This window comes from Pseudophryne corroboree, chromosome 8 (genome assembly GCF_028390025.1).
Source record: "Pseudophryne corroboree isolate aPseCor3 chromosome 8, aPseCor3.hap2, whole genome shotgun sequence".
NCBI lineage: Eukaryota > Metazoa > Chordata > Amphibia > Anura > Myobatrachidae > Pseudophryne > Pseudophryne corroboree.
The window spans coordinates 74,264,848-74,291,471 of record NC_086451.1 but is presented as its reverse complement, the minus strand read 5'-3'; the positions used below and the strand labels follow the sequence as shown (position 1 = coordinate 74,291,471).

Genomic DNA, 26,624 nt, shown 5'->3' with positions numbered 1-26,624 from the left:
TTACCACAGGTGGACTCCAATGAAGCTGTAGGAACATCTCAAGGATGATCAGTGGAAATGGAATGCTCCTGAGCTCAATTTTGAGCTTCATCACAAAGGCTGTGAATACTTATGTACATGTGATTTCTTAGTTTTTTATTTAAAATAAATTTGCAAAAAATCTATAAAAAAAAAAACTTTTTTCACGTTGTCATTATGGGGTATTGTATGTAGGATTTTGAGGGGGAAAATGAATTTAATCCATTTTGGAATGAGGCTGTAACATTACAAAATGTGGAAAAAGTAAAGCGTTGTGAATACTTTCCGGATGCACTGTAGAAACGGTCATTCATGCTACAAATATATCCTCACCCAAAGGTCGCTGCAACCCCCTGTAACTCAGCTGTGGAGAACAGAAAGTACCCAAACTTTGTTAACCAGTATTGGACATCTACTGTACCAACTACTCTGCATTTACGCTGCCGCAGATTGTCTTTCTTCCTGGCAGCATGTCACCGTAACTAAGAACAGCTATAGAAACTAAGCAAGGTCCCAGACGTAGATTGAGTACTGAAATAGTGAGAGACAGGAAGGGACTAGTACCTAAAAAAGTTAGTAAACTTTCTCTACAAAGTTACGTAGTAATTACCTACGTGCACCAGCTGTAAAGAGTTTATTGAACTTACTGTTGGCCGGAGTCTGCATGCATGCTATTTACTAAGCAGAAAAGGTAATCTAAGACAGGACCTGCTTTGTTACTGTGCAAAGTTGAAAGCGAAGTGTTACATAAATAATTTTTGGTTAAAGTCCACCGTGACTAGTTACTGTTCTTAAAATGGAAAGATAACTACTGGTCTCTAAGGAGAAAGGTGCATTAACGTGCTAGGTTTGTAGGAAATATTAATTCAATTGCAGGACAGTTTATATGCGACTGTTTTTTTAACTTTGTATATTAGATTGCTACAATTGTTAACTGCTTATCCTATTTATTGTAAATTGTACTGTATTTCATGCATGAAAAGTACAAATGAGTAAAATGTATATTATAAGTTACAGTTGTTCTGTAATTACCACCTCTCAGAGGAGAAAAGCTTCACAGACGTGTTCCAGTTTAATAAAAATACTAAAAGAGAAACAGTGCAATTAATTTCTGTGTGGAACGTACCTGCTAGTAGTCTGTGAATTGGCGGCGGAACCTACCTCCGCTAGATCCTACAACCACCAAGTTCTGGAATAAAGAGGCACACCCACTTAAAAGACCAGAACCCTTAATACTTACCAGGCACACTCAGACGTCAAATACTTACCCGAATACTTAAGACCTACTAAATACTTACCCATAAATAGTTATCTTTCAAGATACCTATGCCTCAGTGTCAAACATGTGTACAGCCACATCTGACAGTGATTTGGCCATCCAGTTGATGAGCCTGTGTATCTTCACCATAACCTACCTTTGATTTTAAGATCAAATCCTCCTTGGTGACTTCTCCAATTGAATCCAGATGTGGACAGAAATCTTCAATGTCCCCCATACTGCTTGGGAGGATCAGGGCAGAGAGAGGGGTGAAAGCCTCAGATTTCAGGCATGAAGGAGAAAAGGGACGAACAGCCTGAGAAAAGAGAAACAGAATAATATTCTTGCATTACGTGATAACTGGACAGTCACATACCTGTCAGAGCATTTTTGGCAACCCATAAGGAATATGTATTAATCAGAATAGGCGTGGCTTGTATGGAATAGAATGGTGTTTGGCAGGTTGGGGCGTGGCTTAATCTGTCCCGATTTTCCCATTACCAGTGCTACAGTAGGAGATATGACACAACTGCAACACAACTTCTGGGCCTCCTACTGACAAAGCACAAAGTGATCAGACAATCAGAAACCAGTGACATCAGTGTGAGCCAATGCCTCAGTAACTCCACCAGGATCTAGAAAACGGATTGGCTGCAGCATATGAAAATAGGTTCAGCTTACAAAATGTCTGCCTCCGATGTACATCTGTGACAGGTGCACGTTAAAGGATCACATTGTTATCTGCAACACAACACTAAAAATCAGCATTAAACTTATTTTGACACAATTCGTACAGAGTTACCATGGAAACTACAACCAGGATTCATCTAGAAATACGGACTGTCCTAGAACTCAAGGCCAGAAAGTCACAATAAGCACCAGTGGGCATTGTATGATTATAATGGGAACTCTTATTTCCACAGTTTCTATTTGCTGCTGCGTTAAATACTATAAATGAATAATTACCATAAAATATAACAATTTGACAGTTATAAGAATCAGCAGCAACCAGTGTAAACGTGAATCACAACTTGGTGTTGGCTGCGTCAGTACTGAAGTACTGGAAAGGTCAGTAGCTCTATCCTGTCAGCGCTCTGTAGCCGGCCTGAGCAGCCGGAAATCCAGAGCAGATGGCATGTTCCTATTGCATAATATATGGTTACAGCAGGTAACTCCAGCAACAGCCATTATAATGCATGCTGAATCAGTGAAGGGTGAGAACAGTGCGGATAACAGGTGCGGATTCACTTACCAACCTCATCACTTCCGTATTGTGAGCAGCGTGTACAATCTTCACTTGGATATTATTGCTATTGCGCATTCACTCTTGTTAGATTTTATTCATTTAAAATTTCTAGTCTTTAGTTCAAACCAATATTAAGATTTCAACATTTTTCACTATTGCGAAGTATTACATTGCCCGTATCGGACTACATCTTAATGCAGATTAATTTCTTACTTCAAGTCTCACATTTTTGACAGTCCTCCAGTCCTTGCTGACTACATCTTAATGCTACCAGGCCAGTAAGGACTGGAGGACTGTCAAAAATGTGAGACTTGAAGTAAGAAAGTTTGTGAACCCTTCAGAATTTTGTGTATTTATTTTAAAATTTGCCATAAACCTACCTCAGAGTTTCACACATGTCCTAATAGTAGAGAAAGAGAACCAAATCAAGCAAATGAGGCAAAATAAATAAATAGACGTGTTCATTTTTTATTGAGGAAAATGATCCAGTATCACGTAGGTATACGGGCATTAGGTCGACCACTATTGGTCGACATGGTCACTAGGGTGACATGTACTAAGTCGATAAGGAAAGGTTGACATGAATTTTTCCACTTTTTTTTCCATTTATGAACTTTTTCATACTTTTAATGGAAGTTTGGAGAGCCAAAAATCAGTACAGACCATACCAAAAAAAAAAAAAAAAAAAAAAAAAAGTACTGTACCTGCTAAAAAGAGGATATGTAAATTATGAAAAACTTGCAGAGAAAATGGAGGTGTAAATGATGTGTGAAAGGTACGTGGAGGTGTAAATGATGTGGGACAGGTACGTGGAGGTGTAAATGATGTGGGACAGGTACGCAGAGGTGTAAATGATGCGGGACAGGTACGTGGACGTGTGAATGATGCGGGACAGGTACGTGGACGTGTGAATGATGCGGGACAGGTACGTGGACGTGTGAATGATGCGGGACAGGTACGTGGACGTGTGAATGATGCGGGACAGGTACGTGGACGTGTGAATGATGCGGGACAGGTACGTGGACGTGTGAATGATGCGGGACAGGTACGTGGACGTGTGAATGATGCGTGACAGGTACGTGGACGTGTGAATGATGCGTGACAGGTACGTGGACGTGTGAATGATGCGGGACAGGTACGTGGACGTGTGAATGATGCGGGACAGGTACGTGGACGTGTGAATGATGCGGGACAGGTACGTGGACGTGTGAATGATGCGGGACAGTTACGTGGACGTGTGAATGATGCGTGACAGGTACGTGGACGTGTGAATGATGCGTGACAGGTACGTGGACGTGTGAATGATGCGTGACAGGTACGTGGACGTGTGAATGATGCGGGACAGGTACGTGGACGTGTGAATGATGCGTGACAGGTACGTGGACGTGTGAATGATGCGGGACAGGTACGTGGAGGTGTATTAATGGGAGAAGCTTTTTAAAAACTTGCATATCAGATCTAAAAATCATTTTTGCAAAATAGAAACACTGAAAAATCCCTTTACAGACATTTCCTATACCCCAAAATGGTGGAAATGTTTTAGTTTGATGAACTACATTTGCTGACTATTATTTTTCCACCATTAATAAAAGGTACAAAAAATAAGAATTTACTTACCGATAATTCTATTTCTCATAGTCCGTAGTGGATGCTGGGGACTCCGAAAGGACCATGGGGAATAGCGGCTCCGCAGGAGACTGGGCACAAAAGTAAAAGCTTTAAGACTACCTGGTGTGCACTGGCTCCTCCCCCTATGACCCTCCTCCAAGCCTCAGTTAGGATACTGTGCCCGGACGAGCGTACACAATAAGGAAGGATTTTGAATCCCGGGTAAGACTCATACCAGCCACACCAATCACACCGTACAACTTGTGATCTGAACCCAGTTAACAGCATGATAACAGAGGAGCCTCTGAAAAGATGGCTCACAACAATAATAACCCGATTTTTTGTAACAATAACTATGTACAAGTATTGCAGACAATCCGCACTTGGGATGGGCGCCCAGCATCCACTACGGACTATGAGAAATAGAATTATCGGTAAGTAAATTCTTATTTTCTCTGATGTCCTAGTGGATGCTGGGGACTCCGAAAGGACCATGGGGATTATACCAAAGCTCCCAAACGGGCGGGAGAGTGCAGATGACTCTGCAGCACCGAATGAGAGAACTCCAGGTCCTCCTCAGCCAGGGTATCAAATTTGTAGAATTTAGCAAACGTGTTTGCCCCTGACCAAGTAGCTGCTCGGCAAAGTTGTAAAGCCGAGACCCCTCGGGCAGCCGCCCAAGATGAGCCCACTTTCCGTGTGGAATGGGCTTTTACAGATTTTGGCTGTGGCAGGCCTGCCACAGAATGTGCAAGCTGAATTGTACTACAAATCCAACGAGCAATAGTCTGATTAGAAGCAGGAGCACCCAGCTTGTTGGGTGCATACAGGATAAACAGCGAGTCAGATTTTCTGACTCCAGCCGTCCTGGAAACATATATTTTCAGGGCCCTGACTACGTCCAGCAACTTGGAATCCTCCAAGTCCCTAGTAGCCGCAGGCACCACAATAGGCTGGTTTAAGTGAAATGCTGAAACCACCTTAGGGAGAAATTGAGGACGAGTCCTCAATTCTGCCCTGTCCGTATGAAAAATTAGGTAAGGGCTTTTATAGGATAAAGCCGCCAATTCTGAGACACGCCTGGCTGAGGCCAGGGCTAACAGCATTACCACTTTCCATGTGAGATATTTTAAGTCCACAGTGGTGAGTGGTTCAAACCAATGTGATTTTAGGAACCCCAAAACTACATTGAGATCCCAAGGTGCCACTGGAGGCACAAAAGGAGGCTGTATATGCAGTACCCCCTTGACAAACGTCTGAACTTCAGAAACTGAAGCTAGTTCTTTTTGGAAGAATATTGACAGGGCCGAAATTTGAACCTTAATGGACCCTAATTTTAGGCCCATAGACAGTCCTGTTTGCAGGAAATGCAGGAAACGACCCAGTTGAAATTCCTCTGTAGGGGCCTTCCTGGCCTCACACCACGCAACATATTTACGCCAAATACGGTGATAATGTTGCACAGTTACATCCTTCCTGGCTTTGATCAGGGTAGGGATGACTTCATCCGGAATGCCTTTTTCCTTCAGGATCCGGCGTTCAACCGCCATGCCGTCAAACGCAGCCGCGGTAAGTCTTGGAACAGACATGGTCCCTGCTGGAGCAGGTCCTTTCTTAGAGGTAGAGGCCACGGGTCTTCCGTGAGCATCTCTTGAAGTTCCGGGTACCAAGTCCTTCTTGGCCAATCCGGAGCCACGAGTATAGTCCTTACTCCTCTCCTTCTTATGATTCTCAGTACCTTGGGTATGAGAGGCAGAGGAGGGAACACATACACTGACTGGTACACCCACGGTGTTACCAGAGCGTCCACAGCTATTGCCTGAGGGTCCCTTGACCTGGCGCAATATCTGTCCAGTTTTTTGTTGAGGCGGGACGCCATCATGTCCACCTTTGGTTTTTCCCAACGGTTCACAATCATGTGGAAGACTTCTGGGTGAAGTCCCCACTCCCCCGGGTGGAGATCGTGTCTGCTGAGGAAGTCTGCTTCCCAGTTGTCCACTCCCGGAATGAACACTGCTGACAGTGCTATCACATGATTTTCCGCCCAGCGAAGAATCCTTGCAACTTCCGTCATTGCCCTCCTGCTTCTTGTGCCGCCCTGTCTGTTTACGTGGGCGACTGCCGTGATGTTGTCCGACTGGATCAGCACCGGCTGACCCTGAAGCAGAGGCCTTGCCTGACTTAGGGCATTGTAAATGGCCCTTAGTTCCAGGATATTTATGTGAAGTGACGTTTCTATGCTTGACCACAAGCCCTGGAAATTTCTTCCCTGTGTGACTGCTCCCCAGCCTCTCAGGCTGGCATCCGTGGTCACCAGGACCCAGTCCTGAATGCCGAATCTGCGGCCCTCTAGAAGATGAGCACTCTGCAACCACCACAGGAGAGACACCCTTGTCCTTAGAGACAGGGTTATCCGCTGATGCATTTGAAGATGCGATCCGGACCATTTGTCCAGCAGATCCCACTGAAAAGTTCTTGCGTGGAATCTGCCGAATGGAATCGCTTCGTAAGAAGCCACCATTTTTCCCAGGACCCTTGTGCATTGATGCACTGACACTTGGCCTGGTTTTAGGAGGTTCCTGACTAGGTCGGATAACTCCCTGGCTTTCTCCTCCGGGAGAAACACTTTTTTCTGTACAGTGTCCAGAATCATCCCTAGGAACAGCAGACGTGTCGTCGGAATCAGCTGCGATTTTGGAATATTTAGAATCCATCCGTGCTGTCGTAGTACTACTTGAGATAGTGCTACTCCGACCTCTAACTGTTCTCTGGACCTTGCCCTTATCAGGAGATCGTCCAAGTAAGGGATAATTAAGACGCCTTTTCTTCGAAGAAGAATCATCATTTCGGCCATTACCTTGGTAAAGACCCGGGGTGCCGTGGACAATCCAAACGGCAGCGTCTGAAACTGATAGTGACAGTTCTGTACCACAAACCTGAGGTACCCTTGGTGAGAAGGGCAAATTGGGACATGGAGGTAAGCATCCTTGATGTCCAGAGACCCCATATAGTCCCCTTCTTCCAGGTTCGCTATCACTGCTCTGAGTGATTCCATCTTGAATTTGAACCTTTGTATGTAAGTGTTCAAGGATTTCAGATTTAAAATAGGTCTCACCGAGCCGTCCGGCTTCGGTACCACAAACAGCGTGGAATAATACCCCTTTCCCTGTTGTAGGAGGGGTACCTTGATTATCACCTGCTGGGAATACAGCTTGTGAATGGCTTCCAATACCGCCTCCCTGTCGGGGGGAGACGTTGGTAAAGCAGACTTCAGGAACCGGCGAGGGGGAGACGTCTCGAATTCCAATTTGTACCCCTGAGATACTACCTGCAGGATCCAGGGGTCCACTTGCGAGTGAGCCCACTGCGCGCTGAAATTCTTGAGACGGGCCCCCACCGTGCCTGAGTCCGCTTGTAAGGCCCCAGCGTCATGCTGAGGACTTGGCAGAAGCGGGGGAGGGCTTCTGTTCCTGGGAAGAGGCTGTCTGCTGCAGTCTTTTTCCCCTTCCTCTGCCCCGGGGCAGATACGAGTGGCCTTTTGCCCGCTTGCCCTTATGGGGACGAAAGGACTGAGCCTGAAAAGACGGTGTCTTTTTCTGCTGAGAGGTGACCTGGGGTAAAAAGGTGGATTTCCCAGCCGTTGCCGTGGCCACCAGGTCCGATAGACCGACCCCAAATAACTCCTCCCCTTTATACGGCAATACTTCCATATGCCGTTTGGAATCCGCATCACCTGACCACTGTCGCGTCCATAACCCTCTTCTGGCAGAAATGGACAGCGCACTTACTCTTGATGCCAGAGTGCAAATATCCCTCTGTGCATCTCTCATCTATAGAAATGCATCCTTTAAATGCTCTATAGTCAATAATATATTGTACCTGTCCAGGGTATCAATATTTTCAGTCAGGGAATCCGACCAAGCCACCCCAGCACTGCACATCCAGGCTGAGGCGATTGCTGGTCGCAGTATAATACCAGTATGTGTGTATATACTTTTTAGGATATTTTCCAGCTTCCTATCAGCTGGTTCCTTGAGGGCGGCCGTATCAGGAGACGGTAACGCCACTTGTTTTGATAAGCGTGTGAGCGCCTTATCTACCCTAGGGGGTGTTTCCCAACGCGCCCTAACCTCTGGCGGGAAAGGGTATAATGCCAATAATTTTTTAGAAATTAGCAGTTTTTTATCGGGGGAAACCCACGCTTCATCACACACCTCATTTAATTCATCTGATTCAGGAAAAACTACGGGTAATTTTTTCACACCCCACATAATACCCTTTTTTGTGGTACTTGTAGTATCAGAAATGTTCAAAACCTCCTTCATTGCCGTGATCATGTAACGTGTGGCCCTACTGGAAAATACATTTGTTTCCTCACCGTCGACACTGGAGTCAGTGTCCGTGTCTGTGTCGACCACCTGAGGTAACGGGCGCTTTAGAGCCCCTGACGGTGTTTGAGACGCCTGTACAGGTATTAACTGATTTGCCGGCTGTCTCATGTCGTCAACAGTCTTTTGTAAAGTGCTGACACTATCACGTAATTCCTTCCATAAGACCATCCAGTCAGGTGTCGACTCCCTAGGGGGTGACATCACTAATACAGGCAATTGCTCCGCCTCCATACCATTTTCCTCCTCATACATGTCGACACAACGTACCGACACACAGCACACACACAGGGAATGCTCTGATAGAGGACAGGACCCCACTAGCCCTTTGGGGAGACAGAGGGAGAGTTTGCCAGCACACACCAGAGCGCTATATATATATATATATATATATACAGGGATAACCTTATATAAGTGTTTTTCCCTTATATAGCTGCTGTATAGATTTATCTGCCAAATTAGTGCCCCCCCTCTCTTTGTTTTACCCTGTTTCTGTAGTGCAGGACTGCAGGGGAGAGTCAGGGAGCTTCCCTCCAACGGAGCTGTGAGGAAAAATGGCGCCAGTGTGCTGAGGAGATAGGCTCCGCCCCCTTCTCGGCGGCCGTTCTCCCGCTTTTTTATGGAAAAACAGGCATGAGTTAAATGCATCCATATAGCCCAGGAGCTATATGTGATGCATTTTTTGCCCCCTAAGGTGTTTATATTGCGTCTCAGGGCGCCCCCACCCAGCGCCCTGCACCCTCAGTGACCGGAGTGTGAAGTGTGCTGAGAGCAATGGCGCACAGCTGCGGTGCTGTGCGCTACCTTATTGAAGACAGGACGTCTTCTGCCACCGATTTTTCCGGACCTCTTCTGCTCTTCTGGCTCTGTAAGGGGGACGGCGGCGCGGCTCTGGGACCCATCCATGGCTGGGCCTGTGATCGTCCCTCTGGAGCTAATGTCCAGTAGCCTAAGAAGCCCAATCCACTCTGCACGCAGGTGAGTTCGCTTCTTCTCCCCTTAGTCCCTTGATGCAGTGAGCCTGTTGCCAGCAGGTCCTACTGAAAATAAAAAACCTAAAACTAAACTTTTTTCTAAGCAGCTCAGGAGAGCCACCTAGACTGCACCCTTCTCGTTCGGGCACAAAAATCTAACTGAGGCTTGGAGGAGGGTCATAGGGGGAGGAGCCAGTGCACACCAGGTAGTCTTAAAGCTTTTACTTTTGTGCCCAGTCTCCTGCGGAGCCGCTATTCCCCATGGTCCTTTCAGAGTCCCCAGCATCCACTAGGACGTCAGAGAAATTATCCATTTGAAATTTTTTAAGAACTTCCAGAGCTTTCCTCATGGCCACTTACAGCCTTCTATATAGTCCTATTATATCATTTACCCCTTTTTTGGGACCTAGGATGGTTTCCCCACCTTTATGTGCACTTCTCCCAGGTTGCACTCTTGCCACGAGTACTACAAAATGGTATTTCTGTCTGGATCCCACGTATCTCGTGTGCGCAATGTATGCAAGTTTAATGATACATAAAACGCTTTCACAAAACTCGCTCCTAACTGAATTGAGTCCTATGACTATAGATATTTTGGAGGAGCTAAAATATAAATGTCACGCTGATGTTACAGGCGGAGGAAAAAATCATGAGAAGCTGGAACGCTAACCGATGTCATGGTAACCCAACACAACAGTGATAACATTCCTGTGGCACAGCTGCCAAACTTCCATATTTGAACCAGACAATTGACATAAAACAGAAAAACAAATCATGGGCCTGAGGGCCCGATTCAGCATGGAACGCAGGTACAATTGCGTTCGCATGCTGCGGCCTTTTGAAGTGTGCACACACGCAGAGGCCGCAATGTGCATGCGCACAATGCGAGATGCGACAGCTTCTCACATCTGCGAACGCCTCTGCTTTATTGACAGGCAGAGACGTTCACGGGGCAGAAGTGGCGTTTAAGGGCGTTGCGGTGGCATTGGGGGGGGGCGTCGTGCGGACAACAGGCAAGTCCGCACCATTTGCGAGGTGGCCCGCGGCGGCTGTGTGAAGTCACACACAACCGTTGTGACCCGAAACATGGTGACTAGCCGTCTGCCTCCGCACCTAGGCTGCGGAGGCAGAGGGCTACCCTAAACATGCGAAAGCATCGCCGCCGTGCCATACTTTCGAATGTGTGCAGGAGGGCAGGACACGGTATGCGAGGTGGACTTGTCCTGTGCTGGGCGTCCCTCCACATGTTTGTGTAATAGTAGCTGTGCGATTTTTCACATGTCTACGATCCATACTTAATTATGCCCTATCTATACATAGCAGATAAGCTGGTCACCTTTCTATGTATGTATAGCAGGTTAAACTACTGAAGTCCATCAATAATCAGAGATTGCAGCACTGATAATACTGGCAGAGACTGGCATATAGTAAGTCAATCCTCAGCACTATGGAAATACCTTCTGGTCTATAGGGAGACAGTGAATACCTTTGTGCAGGGGTGGGCGAGCTATTACTGTACTGCATGCAGCATGAAACAGACCTTCTACCAGCTGTTCCTATCGGGGGCGCTCCATGCGGGCCCCCTCCTCTCTAGCTGGTAGCGCTGTAGCTCTGGGCACTAGGGGACTCCAGCGCTGTTCCAGAGCCTAGAGCGCATGCACTGATCTCCAGGAAAATGGCACAGCGGCCAGTTTTACAGTGATTTTACTACTGCACATGCACGAAACACCGTGAAAATGACGCCGCACCATTTTCCCAGTGATATCTGCAGCAGCGCTGCGGGACTCCAGAGGGTATTAAAAATAATGGGTCTAGGGTGTACGTGTGGGCCCAATGGACCACGAGGGCCCATGTACAGCACACACACTGCACCCATTATAAATACAACAGTGGTTCCTATTGCAAATATATGATTCCTATACATACACAAGTCCACGGGTAATAGGTACACAAACAGGCTGACTTTCTTTCCTTAGGTTGGGATATATTGGGTCTGATTCCGAGTTGGACTGCTCTGTGGACATTTTTCCGTTCAACTGCATTAACCTGCTTCTACAAAGGTGGCTCAATAAGTAAGATAACGATGCCTCTCACGTGTGTAATGTTTTCTATTTCATTCTAATTTTCTGCCAGGCCAGAGCCGACAGACAACTGCCTCCCAACACGGCCTTTAAGCTGGCCATACACCATTTAGACACCTCATACGCTGCATCGTGTGCGCATCGTACCATGTGTTATGCACATTGAGTGCATGCTTTTTCTGAGGTATACTATGGATCATGAAACGATCTGTCGTATGGGGGCACACGATGGGTCGTACGATGCATATCGTATGTACACTGTGTGTCAAAAAGCACCAAATCGTGTGTCCAGCAGCTCCTGGGGAGTTCAAGGGAAATCGTGAGACCACGGGCATCGAATGTGGTCGTCCTAACGTATGGCCAGCATTAGACTTCACCTTATATCATTCATACTGTCCCAACGTCAGGTGTAAGATGGCGAGGCTGGCAGACACATTGTCAGACGTTGAGGTGAGTGGTGTGATCAGATTTCTGCGTCTAAAGGGCACATCAGCAGCTGAAATACATCACCAACCTGTCGAGGTGTACGGTGATGGGATGGTATCGGGATCCTGACGCTTGGGATGCCGGCGGTCAGAAGACCGATAGCAGTATCACAACGCCTTAAGGACTGTAACACACGCGCCGGCTCCCGCTGCCCGGCAAAATTCCGGACGGCTTTTTGACGCGGCCGTGCTGCAGAGACACATTCAGAGCAATGTGTCCTTTCACACGGCACGGCCCCGGCTGCCGGAACTATCCACTGGAAGGTCCGGCTGCCGGGCCGGGCCGTCTTTGGAGGCAGTGAACCGTGTGTGTGAAGGGGAGCTTTCACACTCAGCGGTTTTATTAGCCGCTGCGCATGCGCCCAGCATTACACACGGCTCAAAGCCGTTGTGTGTGAAAGACCCTGCCGGATGGCAAAAAGCCAAAGTTTGTCCGGCTTTTTGCCATCCAGGGAAAACCGGAGCGTGTGTTACAGCCCTTAAGGTACGTATGCTAGCCCTCCACCCCACCCATCACATGCGCAGTGGGCAGTGTTGGAGTGATAAAGTGGATGGCGATAAAGCACCAGCCAGTCAGCTACTAACTACCATGTTACAGGCTGTGTTGGAAAATGCCAATGAGGAGATGATTGATTGATTGATTGATTGATTGGTTGGTAGTTTCTCTACACTGTATCACTCTCAAAGGCTTAGTATAACTGCCCCAATGTCCTACATGTATAAATCAGCCAGGGGTATTTCAAATGATTGCCTACATAGTGTTCCCTCTACTCTGCCTACCCTGAAAACTTGCAATCAATAGCTTGGTGATAGAGATACGAGTAATAATAATCCATGCACTGTAACAGCCCCGGGCCTCCCCGGCATTGCATTATATATATACATGTATCATGGTGCAGTATATACAGTGTATTAATACTGACATGTCACTCACCGCAGGCTTGTTTCTGCTATGTGTATAAATATCATAGCCTGGCAGCCCCCGTGTGCACTGCACCCCGTCTCCATCACGTATGACCCGGGCTGTGTGTGAGGAGGACGCTTACCTCCCTACTACGCTATGCAGCCAGCCTGTCTGCGGGTCCCCATCTTTCTGCAGCAGTGTTGACGGCTGATCCCTGGCTCCGCCCACACTGCCAGGGCAAGGGCGGGACCTTGGAAGCCTCGGAGATGTGGCAAGACGTCATCACCCCACGCCGGAAGCGGCCTTTTTCGCCTCGCTCTGTTTATTTACTATCGTTCTAGAGGCGTCATCGTCGGGGAGCGAGCAACAGAATGCCTGCGGGGAAAAACTTTCGGCGGCGCAGAGCGTCCAGCTCAGATGAGGAGGAGGAGGATGAAGGGGTGACCAAAGAGGTCAGGTGGGTGATCTGCTCCCTGAAGTCAATAGGGTCATTTAAGGGCGAGGGATGCTGCTTAGAAATGCTTTATGGGACAGCAAGTCCCAGGATGCACAGGCAGCAGCTAGTGGGTTTCCTCTAGTAACTGGGTTGATGTCCTATAATTTTATGTGCCGCCGACTGGTCTAATACATATATAATGCACCTCACTCCATCCCTAATTGAGCTGACAATCTATAATATTCCCTATCACATGTAACACGCACGTGCTAAAGTTCCTTTTATCTCTGTAATGTTAGTATTTTGGACCCCCATCTAACTCTATTCTCTATTCTTCGTGGGTATTAATATGACTGGGGATATTTCGGTTTGACACAATACTGTGGTAATCTGTCCTCTGTCTGTGCAGGATGAAGTTAGAAGAAGCAAAAGAAGTGCAGAGTCTAAGGAAAAGACCAAATGGTGTGAGGTAAGGGATTTCTACCGGTTCTCTCCTAGTGTTCACTCTAAAAATAATAATAGGCAGGGCGCCGGACTGCGGGGCCATATGTGTGCGCGTGCAGCCGAAAAGGGAGCGTGGTCATAAAACGTCATTTAAGTGGGCGGTGCGGCCCACTGCCGTTACTGTAGGTGGCGTGGGCGGCCAGCTGCGTCACTGTTGGTGGCGTGCCCAGCACCTCCGTAGGCGCTGGGCTTCCCCCAAGCTCTCTACCCTAGCGTCTTTACACGCTGGGAGAGCAGGAAGCGGGCAGGCTGTTTTAGCAGGGCGCCGCAGAAAGGACAGGGCGGATTTTGCCCTTAAAAAATTGGGCAGGGCGCGGCGCCCTGATAAAACAGCCAAGCGTGAACACTACTCTCTTTGTTACTGATCCATTGAAAGGGCAAAGCACTGTACACACGGGGCGCCACACTACATGATATGAACGATAACAATCTTTTTTTAAAAGATCTATCGTTCATATCATCCAGTGTTTATGGATGAACGATGCGCGCACCAACGGGTCGTTCTCATTCATATATGAACTACCGAACACTGCAGCTCAATATTAATTATATCTTTGAGCTGCATGTTCGGGTAGTGAGGGGGATGACATCACTGAACGATATCGTACATTGTTATCATTCAGTGTGTATGCACTGGCGATCTCCCCTAATTAGCAATCGGCAATATAGCACTGACTGCTAACTAGGGGAGGTCGCCCAGTGTTTACCCGGCTTTAGTCAGATTTGTTGGTGCAATGCTGTATAATATATGAAAGGTAGAAGGAACGTCCCGCTGTCTGATTTGTGTCCTGTAGTACCCTCTCATAACCTACTGGCACTGCATATAATCATCAGTGGATGTGTAGTGACCAGCTGCCAAACTGTTTCTGTAATCTGAAAAGACCCTTAGATGTATGGTAGATGCTAGAATCAAGTTGGAGAAAGGACCTGACATCAGGAGGAAGAGCCATGACACCAGGGGGAGGAGCTAGGCCAGCAGGAGGCAAGAGTACATTTCGGGTACCCTGTTCAGACATGGCTCCTCCCCCTGGTGACATCAGAGGTCCCTTCCCCAACTTGGTTTTAGTCCTAACCTAAGGGGCCCCATACACTAATGTGACATGTCGGACCCTCATGTTGCAGGCGATCACCCTGGCAGCCTCCCGGGCAGCAGGATCGCATAAGATACATCGTATGCGGTCCTTTTGCTTACGGTGTATCTTGTGCGATCCCAGCCATCCTGCGGGGTCCAACATATCGCTAGTGCAGTAAGTCAATCTAGGGGATCCGATCCGATGTTCACGGGACCGCGCATCGGATCGGATGTAAAACACATCCGAAATGCCCGATTACATCCGATATATCGGCCTGAATGGCCTAAATCGGTCATTATCGTTCTAGTGTATGAGCCCTTTAGATGTATACTTTACAGAGAATGAGGGAGGGGTTTAATAGACCTTTTATTGAATGGATAGATAAACCCCTGACTGACTGTATATGCACCTTTTACATGTTATCACTGCTGTCTATAATAATTTCTCTAAGTATATAATCATTCACTCTCATCCATTGCTGTATTAAAGTTCCTAATGAATGAAATGTTTGCTTGGTGTAATGTGATGCATGGCACAGAGAGAGCGAGATGTATGTTACCTTCTAGGAGTTGACAAGTGGAGTGTGTTACCCATACTGACCAATCGGCTTCTTTATAGAATGTACATAATAAATGATAAGTAGAAGCTGGTTTGTTGTTATGGGCAACGTCTACTCTGTTCTTTTCTCCCAGTTCTATACATTTTGCCAACAATTCTAAATCTGGTCATGCTCTACTGCAGGGGTGGGCAATTATTTCAGCTGAGGGGCCACTTGACACTTTCCTGTCAGTATTCGAGGGCCGCACACAAAATAGCAGCTCCCCCACGTGCCAAAAATATAGGGACGTGGCTTCATGGGGAAGGGGTGTGGCCAAAAAATAATACAGATTCATATTAGGCTGTACAATAGTCTCCATTATTCAAATTATGCCACACAGTAGCACCACTTACACACATTACTCCAGGTAGAGCCCCTCTTTTACACATTACAGCAGGTAGAGCCCCCTTTTACACATTACGGAAGGTAGAGCCCCCTTTTACACATTACGGCAGGTAGAGTCCCCTTTTACACATTAACATTTTGTTTGGGATAATCATTGCACAGCAAGCAAATTATCCAGTGCCTTATGGCCCCTGATGAAAGGTGTGACACAGTGACAGAACACGGGGGGGTGGAACACGGTGATGGAACACGGGGGGGTGACGCGGTGATGGAACACGGGGGGGTGACGCGGTGATGGAACACGGGGGGGTGACGCGGTGACAGAACACGGGGGGGGGGTGCCACGGTGACAGAACACGGGGGTGGGATACGGTGACAGAACACGGGGGTGGGCCACGGTGATGGAACACAGGGGGTGACAGAATATGGGCGGGTGACACGGTGACAGAACACGGGGGCGGGGGGTGACTGAACACGGGTGGGTGACACAGTGACAGAACACGGGGGGTGACACGGTGACAGAACACGGGGGGTGACACACTGACAGAACACGGGAGGTGACACGGTAACAACACGGCGGGGTGACACGGTGACAGAACACGGGGGTGGGCCACGGTGATGGAACACAGGGGGTGACACGGTGACAGAATATGGGCGGGTGACACGGTGACAGAACACGGGGGGGGGTGACAGAACACGGGGGGTGACACGGTGACAGAACACGGGGGGGGTGACACGGTGACAGAACACGGGGGGGTGACACGGTAACAACACGGCGGGGTGACTTAGTGACTGAACACGGGGGTGACACAGTGACAGAACACAGGGGGGTGACACAGTGACAGAACATGGGGGGGTAACACGGTGACAGAACGCGGGGGGGGGGTGACATGGTGACAAAACGCGGGGGGGCTGACTCAGTGGCAGAACACGGGGGTGACACACTGACAGAACGTGGGGGTGACAGAACACGGGAGGTGACACGGTAACAACACGGGGGGGGGGTGACTTAGTGACAGAACACGGGGAAGTGACACGGTTAAAGAATCCGGGGGGGAGGGTTGGGGGTGGTACAGCGAGCGTTAAAGATCTCCCCCTAAACTAAAAACAGTCTGACGCCACTGCCCGCACACACAAACATATACACACACACACACACACACTCCCTCATATATACATATATACATACATACATACACACACACACACACACACACACACACTTTATTTCCCTCACTTTTTCCATTAACTTACTGATCTGTGTTTGGCTGGCAGTGGCTTATGTCCAGTGTAGCTCCGCCCCCTTAGGTCCCGTGTAGCCACGCCCCCTCATCTCCACCTAACTCCGCCCCCTTTTCGGCTGATCTCTGCCTTTGTCACTGGGGACTGTGGAGGCGGAAGGAAGAGGATGAGTGTGTCAGGCGCCGTGCAGCAGCAGGGGAGACAGGCGCCGGCAGCTTGGAGGTACTGCAGAGCAATGACAAGCAGCTCAGTCGGTCGGGCCGCTTGTCATTGCACACTGGTGGGAAGCAGTGGGCCGGGCAGGATCGGTTTGCGGGCCGCATTCGGCCCGCGGGCCGTATTTTGCCCACCCCTACTCTACTGTGTAGCTGGGTTGGGTACAATATCCTGGTGCTCAGCATGCCAACGGTAAGTATTGGAACCAGAGGCGTCACTTACCTCCTGGACACCCAGCGCGGCAGCGAGGAAAAGGGGGTGGAGCTTTTCCTGAAGGCGGTGCTTCATTAGAGAGGCGTGGCTTTGCGGCCCAGCACCCGTTTTTGTAATTTGGAGGTCCAAAAAAGGAGTGGGGCTTTGATGGGGCCGGGCTTCACGTCCCGGTTTTTTATTTTTTTATTTGTCACTGGTGGGGTTAGGAGGTGCGCGCTTCTTCCCGGGGAGTCCTGTGCCTGCAGTGCTGGCTCCTACACATTGACAGGAACTGAGTGCTGCACATAATGTAACAGTGCAGCACTCTGGTGTCACCAGAGAGCGGGCCACCCCCCCTTGTGACGCCACTGATTGGAACCCTAACCCACTTCTCCTGCAGCCTAACCGTCTCCTGCCCCTAGTGCCTAACACTAACCCTCTACTCCTGCAGCCTAGCCCTAACTGTCCCCTCCCCTAGTGCCTAACCCTAACCTCTACTCATGCAGCCTAGCCCTAACCGCACTCTCCCCCTAGTGCCTAACACCCCCCACGCCAGCAGCTTGGCCCTACCCACACACCCTCCCCCCTCATGTAGCCTAGCCCTACACCCCACACACACACACTCCTGCAGCCTAACCCCCCAATCCTTATACTTACCGTAGGGATTCTGGCTTTCAGCATGCTAAGTATGGGTGTATTGACTACATCCTGTGTAGAACGGTAAGCTAATTGGCCTAGTATTGTACTATGTATAGTTAAAAAATTCTGACCATGCCAGATAATAATGGTATGGGACCACTGCCAAGCATACCTGTAAATAAGATGATTGTTCTTGGCCTATGTGCAATGTCCTCTTTGGTCAACATAAATTGGCCGCCTCCTGTGCTGGTGGTGATTCATCTTCCCCACCCCGTCTTGCCAGCCACGTATGTAAATGCAACATTTAATGGAGTCTAAGTTAGGATGTGCCCCAGCCAAAGGAGTGAAGCGATGTAACAATACATTGCACGCCATACACACTGCACGATATATAGTGCAATGTATCGTTACATGCCACATGTAGCTGCATGCAGTCACCCAGGGATTGTCAAATATGACGTCTAGCACATCTGATGGGCAGACCCAGGGATCGACCGCCGGGCACGCACGATTGCCGGACACACGATGAAATGAGTAGGATATGTATTGCTTAGTGTGTAGTGTTTAAATTATTATTATTTTTTTCTTTGTTGTGGCTGAAATGTAATCTATTATGTACTCTCAAATACAGGAATTACAGCAAATGTAGACAGGGGAGCCTTTGCATTTATTCGGTTCTATTGTGGGTTTATTTATGACAGAGGTTCTCAAATTCTGTCCTCAGGACCCCAAGCAGCTCATGTTTTCCAGATCAACCAGCAGGTGCACAAGTGCAGCCATTACTCACTGACACATTTTAAAAGGTGAAGCTAATTATTTCACTTACGATTCTGTGAGGAGACCTGGAAAACATGAACTGTGTGGGGTCCTGAGGACAGAGTTTGAGAACCTATGATTTATAGTGTTGCATACCCTGAGATGTAATCAACTGCTATTTTATTAGATTTCACTTTTAAAAATTTTTGTATCTACAGTGCAGCGGCTCTGTTGGTAGGAGAAAAACTACCGGAGGAAGACACATTAGTGGTAAGTTCATCATACATGATTTACTGGGTGTGGTCAGTGATCTACCCCTTCCACTCCTGAATGTTTGTACCCCCTCCTTCCCAATCTCCAGGTTCCTTCTCGGCAAGATACATGATTTATAGTCTTGTCATTATTTGATCCCTGCGTTACAACATATAGTGCCATGCCAGTATGGGTGTGGATCGTAGTGTCGACAATAACTAGGTTGACAGTCATTAGGTCGACCACTATTGGTTCACAGTGACTAGGTCGACACGGTCATTAGGTCGACGTGACACCTTTTTTTTTTGGTGTTGTTTTCTTCGTAAAGTGACTGGGATCCCCAATAAGTGCACCATATCCCCTCGTATGGCTCGCTTCGCTCATCATGCTTCGGGCAAGGTTGCTATTCCCAGTCATAGTCCACGTGGATCGTATGAAAAAGTTACAAAAAACTGTGAAAAAAAGACTGCGAAAAACTCATGTCAACCTAATGAGTGTCAACCTAAAGACCGGATCCCGCCAGTATACTTAGGAAAGGACATTGTGGATGTGTGCGGGAAGCTTGGGTGGTGGTGGTGGGGTATATGGGTGGTTTTCACTACCATTAAGTAACTTCCCAGTCATTGAACTGCTAAAACGTTTCATTCATAACGATGATCAATGAAGGTGGTAAAAGTAGAGTTAATTGATCATTTTCTTTACAGGACGATCCTTTCAAGATCAAAACTGGAGGCATGGTGGATATGAAACAACTGAAGGAACGAGGCAAAGAGAGGCATGAGGCAATTCTCTATTATAGCATGCTTCTATCTGCTCATGTTATTGGCTCTCACCCATGTAATCCTCTCTCCTTTAGACTAGGAGAAGAAGAAGATCTGAACTTGGGAACTTCGTTTTCTGCAGAAACCAACAGGCGGGATGAAGATGCTGACATGTATGTGTGACGCTGGGGGTCATGTCATGTTCTAGGCTCTTCTGGCTGCTCACCTTCTACTGGGGGGAAATGATCAGAGAGGTTTTAAAGTGGAACGGAAAGCGCTTATTCTGGAAAATGATGTATCTGGTCAGAGATGTGACAATGAGAAATAAGTTTTTGTTCTCACGGCAGAAGTCTGTCTTTAGAGACTGGTATTGTGCCAAGAAAGCCGTGGCTGGTGACTATGGGCCTAATTCTTGTTTGTAAGTAAAGCTAAAAAAGGCAGGTAACTTTGGAGCAGATGTATTAAGCCTGGAGAAGTGATAAGTGGAAGGTGATAACGCACCAGCCAATCATTATGGGTTTGAAAAATGACAGGAGCTGTTTGGCTGGTGCGTTATCACCTTCCACTTATCACTGCTTTATCACTTTTCCAGACTTAGTACATCTGCCCCTTTGTGTCTGGAACAATGTTGCCATGCAAGGGGAGCAAATAGATTTCTATTTTTTCTTTGCAGGGTAAATACCAAATCTAAAGGTATTTACACAGTTAGGGATAAATTAAACAATGTCGCTCATTTTGACCCTTCCTGAGCAACATTGTTTACTTTATCACTAAGTGTATGCCGACGAGCGATTCGCGGCCCTGTGGGTTGTTTACTACCCTCGCTGCCGGCCGTTCAAGCAGCTCAATTTGGACTGTCTGCCAAAAACTGCGTGGCCGGCTGCGGTGTGATGTCACCGAGCCATATCGTTTGCATATCGCTCAGTGTGTGCGCACTGCCACCGACTGCCTCGGCCGGGAAGGGAACACACTAGGCGGCGTTGGTCATAGAGCATGCTTTCGTTCGCAGCGCAGTGATCAGGCAAAAAAGCGGCACTTCTGCGCATGCGCAATGTACTTTCACAACAGCCGAAGTAGTTTCACACAAGGTCTAGCGAAGCATTTCAGTCGCACTGCTGACCGCAGAGTGATTGACAGGAAGTGGGTGTTTCTGGGTGTCAACTGACCGTTTTCAGGGAGTGAGTGAAAAAATGCAGGCATGGCTGGTGAAACGTAGGCGTGGCTGGCCGAACGCAGGGCGTGTTCGTGACGTCAAAACAGGAACTAAATAGTCTGCAGTGATCGCAAGCTAGGAGTAGGTCTGGAGCTACTCTGAAGCTGCACAAAATTATTTTGTAGCCGCTCTGCGATTCTTTCGTTTGCACGTCTGCTAAGCTAAGATACACTCCCAGAGGGCGGCGGCTTAGCGTTTGCACGGCTGCTAAAAGCAGCTAGCGAGCGAACAACTCAAATTGAGGGTCTATGAGTGCAGCAAAAAAAGGTCTGTATAACGTCACCTGCAGGTGTGGAGACTTCCAAAGGACTCTTTGATAGTGTAGTCCCATTTGGCCACATCAGTGCTGTATCCCATAACCACTTAACTGACGATTTATTTCGCCAAAAACTGTTTCAAAATTGTCGGGGGGTTTTATGAGTGAATTAGGTAAAGAACACAAATTTAACTCTATCCCAAATGATTTTAGTTGGGAACATCTCGACCATCGCGGATTTCATTTTGAAAGCCGGGACCACCTCCAGGTATACAGGGGGGGTCTGGGGGGGTGGCTTGGGAGGGGATCAGCAGTGATCTGCAGCACGGCAATCAGTAGGGGAGAGTGCAGGGAGGCAGAGGGACCTTCCGGTCCCTGTGACAGCAGCAGCGGAGGGAAGTTTTTCTTCCCTGCCGCTGCTAACAGTCTCTATCTGACTGGTCGCATCCTGTGCGACCAGGTCAGATAGAGCACTTCCAGGCATGGTCGCATCTGATGCCACCATGCCAGGCAAGTGGTTAAGGACTACACTATCAGAGAGTCCTTTGGAAGTCTCCACACCTGCATGTGAATCTACTATTGCCGACTGTTCCACCAAAATAGACACAATTACAAAAACAATAATGTAACTTTCTCTCCCCTGATACACGTGTCTTCTTAAGAATTTACACACCCAATAGTTGCATTGGGACCAAAGAATTGTCTGTTTTGTTTATGTTTTCTACTTTTTAACAATATGCGCATACGTTCATTATTCTATCATAAGGAAAAAGCTGGGCAAAAATGGTATCCATAGGAGTGGAGATGCCAGGCAATAACCACTGCTAACCAAGAGGAGCCATAGTGGCTTGTGTCATATTTGGACTAATGTTCTGTACTTTTAAAAAGGGCAGACCTAAAGGGCCAAGTTGCTCTTATCTGCCGTCAAGTTCTGTGGGGTAAATTTACTAAGATGGGAGTTCTATTTAAGATGGGATGTTGCCCATAGCAACCAATCGGATTCTACTTCTCATTTATCTAGCACCTTCCCATCTGAAATAGAACTCCCATCTTAGTAAATGTACCCGTATGTTTCTATGTATGAGAACCTGTCACTGCAGTGGCTCTAAGTAATTTCGGGTATGGGTCGTTTGGTCAACACAACGTAGGTCGACAGTCATTAGGTCAACCACTATTGGTTGACAGTTCAAAAGGTCGACATGAGGTTTTCTTTTTTACGTTTGTTGGTGCCGTTTTCTTTGTAAAGTGACGGGGAACCCCAGTTAGTGCACCGTGTCCCCTCGCATGGCTCACTTTGCTCGCCATGCTTTGGGCAAGGCAGGTTACTATTCCCAATCGTAGTCCACGCCCATCGTTAAGTATGAAGAAGTCAAAAAATTGAAAAAAAATGTGAAAAACTCATGTCAACCTTTTGGCCTGTCGACCTAATGCATGTCGACCAATAGTTGTTGACCTAAGTGGTGTCGACCTAATGACCGTATCCCGTAATTTCATCTGATTTAATTTTATTGTAAACCTTTTATTGTCTGAATATATTTATAGTAAGTGTTTTGAATTACAATCTATTTGTGATTTCTCTTTGTTGTCTTATTGGTGGTCATTCTGTCGCACGCTGCAGTTTTTCGCAGCGTAGCGATCGGGTCAGAACCGCGCCGGCGCCGCAGTGCTGTGCAACGATCGCCTCTGCCTGATTGAGGTGGTCGATGGGCGGGAGGGGGCGAAACAGCGGCGTTTGGCCGCCGTTTCGTGGGCGCGGTCCAGCGTGGCCGGACCGTGCGGGGAGAGGCCCACAGCGGTTGTGTGACGTCACACGCAGCTGCGGGCCGGGGAGCGAAGAGTAGCTTCTGGCCAACACGCTAAAGCTGCGCTGGCCGGGAGCTACTCTTGAAGTGCAAAGGCACTGTGCGATGCCTTTGCACTTCTGCGGGGCGGGGGGGGGGGGGGGGGGTAACATGCGGGGCGGACTAGAGCATGTGGAGTCATTATGGGTTCCCCTGGGGAGACAGGTCTACTGGCAGCTGTGACCACCATGCTTGCCATAGCTACTCCACTGCTGACAAGGGGGCAGATGTAATAACCTGGAGAAGGCATAAGGAAGTGATAAACCAGTGATAAGTGCAAGGTGATAAATGCCAGCCAATCAGTTCCAATATGTAAATTAACAGGAGCTGATTGGCTGGTGCATTTACCACTCCCTTATGCCTTCTCTAGGCTTAATACATCTGCCCCAAGATCCTTGATCAGGCCCATCTGTTAATATCGGGTTCCACCTGTAGATGTTGCACAATGGAATGTTGCTAAAAAATGTGTGTGACCAATCATTGGTGAGAGGTGTGGCTGCACGTCTTTGTTCTGCCCAGTAATGCTCTGTGCCACCCACCTGATTGACCAGTACTGATTTCTAATAAATGCTCAGGTTTATGTACAGAGAGGTGGCCGGACAGTAATATTAAATGCAAATACTCCTTTGTTATTTATTTTATTGTTACATTGTAAGCATCACTCTACATTATTGCAGAAGAAGCTGGTGCTTTATAAAATCCATAATCCTGCTTCTTCTTGTTCATACAATCTCAGGATGAAGTACATTGAGACAGAGCTTAAGAAGAGAAAGGGAATTATTGAGAATGAGGAAAAGAAAGTGAAGCCGAAGAGTGCAGAAGATTGTTTGTATGAGTTACCGGAGAGCATTCAGGTCTTTTCCGCCAAGAAGACCGAGGAGATGTTATCCAACCAGATGCTCAGCGGGATCCCAGAGGTGGACCTCGGGATAGAGTATGTGGTCTATTTACTAAGCAGTCTGATGAGATAATACATTAAAACTGTTATTGTTGCTCTTTAATACATTTTATTTTTCCCCAGTGCAAAAATAAAGAATATAATATCCACAGAAGACGCCAAAGCCCGCTTACTGGCCGAACAGCAGAATAAGAAGAAGGACAAACAGACGTCCTTCGTACCTACCAACATAGCTGTGAACTACGTACAGCACAATCGATGTAAGATGAGGGAAGGGATGCGTCAAACCTTTTAAAACAGATCATTGGAGAAGTTGCCCATAGCAACCAGTCAGATCCTAGCTATCATTAATCTAGCACAGTCTATAATGGTTGAGAATAAGAGCCATAGGTCCCATCATGTCAAGTTTAACATGTTTACCCAATGTGATAGTAGTGTACGTTATTGCATTTTAAATACTCCTTTTCATGTAATATTTTACTTCTAAGGCATAAAGAGTATCGGTAAGGATAACTGGCACCAAAAGATGAATATTATTGAGGCATCGTTAATTATTGCTGAGGTGGGAAACTTCTCCACCTGTCCTCTTTAGAGGGGTTTATATATGTTCCCCTAGGTGAGCGGATACTGCTGGAAAAGAACATGCCACCTAACCAACTGTGTGATATCACCAAACACACATGAATATTGATTTCAATCAAAGAATGACTGCCGGTTCTGTTATTCAGTAGTTGCTGTGGTTATAGGCGATGTCTAAGCAACAAGACCACCTTTAAAAACACAAAGTAGTGTATCAACCCTTCCATCTGGGACAGTAATAGAGGAGACTGAAGTTGGATTCTTCTTCTCTCTTAATTACACAAGTCTTTATTCTTAGTTTACCAGGAAGACCTGCATACGCCTATGCGACGTCACAAGGAAGAACCAAAAGCCCGGCCTCTCCGGGTGGGCGACACCGAGAAGCCGGAACCAGAAAGTAAGTATAGCTTGTGGGCCAATGGCCTGGAGCCTTCATTTAATCCTGCTGCTTCTTTGTAGAGGCTAGACTTCACTACAGTGGCAGTGCACTGCAGCTGGTTGTATGTGACGGCAGAACACTATTACTAAGATTGCATTGCCTGACGTACGTTTCCCTAGATCTCAGGTTCTCAAACTCTGTCCTCAGGACCCCACACGGTTCATGTTTTGCAGGTCACCTGTAGATTTTTTTAAATGTGACAGTTGGTGATACACAGTGCAGCTGCTGGGTTACATGGAAGACGTGAACCGTGTGGGGTCCTGAGGACCGAGTTTGAGAACCACTGCCCTAGATGGTCACTCCTCCATATCGCATTATATGCCGCTGCTAGCCATGTCCCTAGCTAAGATTGGCAGGAGGAGTGCTTTGCAAGTGGGATTATGTAACAGACTAGAAAAATATCTGTAATCTTCGCCCAGACTGTGATACTGTATTCTAATACATTCATTGATCACTTTCTCGTTCAAGTACAGGGAAAAGCAACAACTAGGGATGGTATAGAATGCCTTTCATTTGTTCATCCGAAAAAAACCTTCCAGTTGCCCCTACAATCTGGGTGCCATAGGAACCTCCAATCTAATGTTTCATCCTTAAAATTTGTAATTTCAGAGTCTCCTCCCAACCGGAAGCGTCCGTCCAATGAGAAGGCCACAGATGACTATCATTACGAGAAGTTTAAGAAAATGAATAGACGTTATTAATCCTGGTGTATGGTGAGAGCCAGTGGTAGTCACCTCCACCCAGAAATAAAGCCTAACCGAGCTTCCAGCACTGGGAGATGTTCTCTTCACACAGGGAACGTGATGGAATCACTATTAAAGTACTCATATGACAAGTCTATCCCCCCACCCACCCCCGCTTGCTGTCCCAGAATAGCCTGTGATGCTGACTGCGCATTAGTGGGGTGAGAGGGTCTTCTACTTCTGTGTTCTCTTCCCCATTGGGATAATGTAAGCCCAGGCCCAGACACTTGTGCCTGGGTGAGGTCTGGACATTGATGTGGCCCTGTACTGTGACGGAAAGCCATGCTCAGCATGGATCATTGTATATGAGGAACAAGGCCTCGTCAGCGAGTGATAGATATGTTTGTTTCTGTCTTTTCTTACAGTTTATTGTGTATTGATTTTTAGAAAGGGGATACAGCGGATTAAACCACAGTAAGCAGTGTTTTTTCACCAGTCTCATCATGTGTGTAATGTATTCATATCATGCTGTAAGAAACCGCGTGACCTAAATGTCCCATAGTAAAGCTCTACGGTAGATGTTGGCGCTATAGCAGGGCTTGACAATTTTTTTCTAAAATGAAGAATGAAAGTGTAGGTGCCAGACACCCCCCCCCCCCCCCCCCCCCTTCACGCATGCTACTTTACTGAGCAGCCCCCTCCCGCCACCTCAGGCAAACCAACCACCATAGCCACACCA

The 26,624-nt window shown here is 47.5% G+C and overlaps 2 protein-coding genes across 3 annotated transcripts in view; one reads left to right on the top strand and one right to left on the bottom strand.

Moving 5' to 3' along the window:
- Positions 1 to 13,204, bottom strand: part of USP20 (ubiquitin specific peptidase 20) — a 98,606-nt gene extending 85,402 nt beyond the window's left edge. Inside the window, exons 1-2 of one of the 2 annotated variants that reach the window (XM_063936678.1) lie at positions 12,993 to 13,204; positions 1,434 to 1,592 (exon numbers count right to left, since the gene is read on the bottom strand). In XM_063936678.1, the coding sequence (XP_063792748.1) occupies positions 1,434 to 1,514 (81 nt within the window). In that variant the 5' untranslated portion in view covers positions 1,515 to 1,592; positions 12,993 to 13,204. The remainder of the gene's footprint in view (positions 1 to 1,433; positions 1,593 to 12,992) is intronic. The other variant, XM_063936679.1, reaches the window with a different exon arrangement.
- Positions 13,205 to 13,229: 25 nt separating this feature from the next.
- On the top strand, positions 13,230 to 26,377 carry C8H9orf78 (chromosome 8 C9orf78 homolog). The gene is made up of 9 exons (XM_063936680.1): positions 13,230 to 13,419; positions 13,808 to 13,867; positions 19,182 to 19,233; positions 19,920 to 19,990; positions 20,072 to 20,149; positions 24,023 to 24,220; positions 24,308 to 24,444; positions 25,062 to 25,160; positions 25,812 to 26,377. Exons 1-9 carry the CDS (start codon positions 13,334 to 13,336, stop codon positions 25,901 to 25,903), a joined length of 873 nt encoding a protein of 290 aa, XP_063792750.1. The 5' UTR covers positions 13,230 to 13,333; the 3' UTR covers positions 25,904 to 26,377.
- Positions 26,378 to 26,624: the final 247 nt, after the last annotated feature.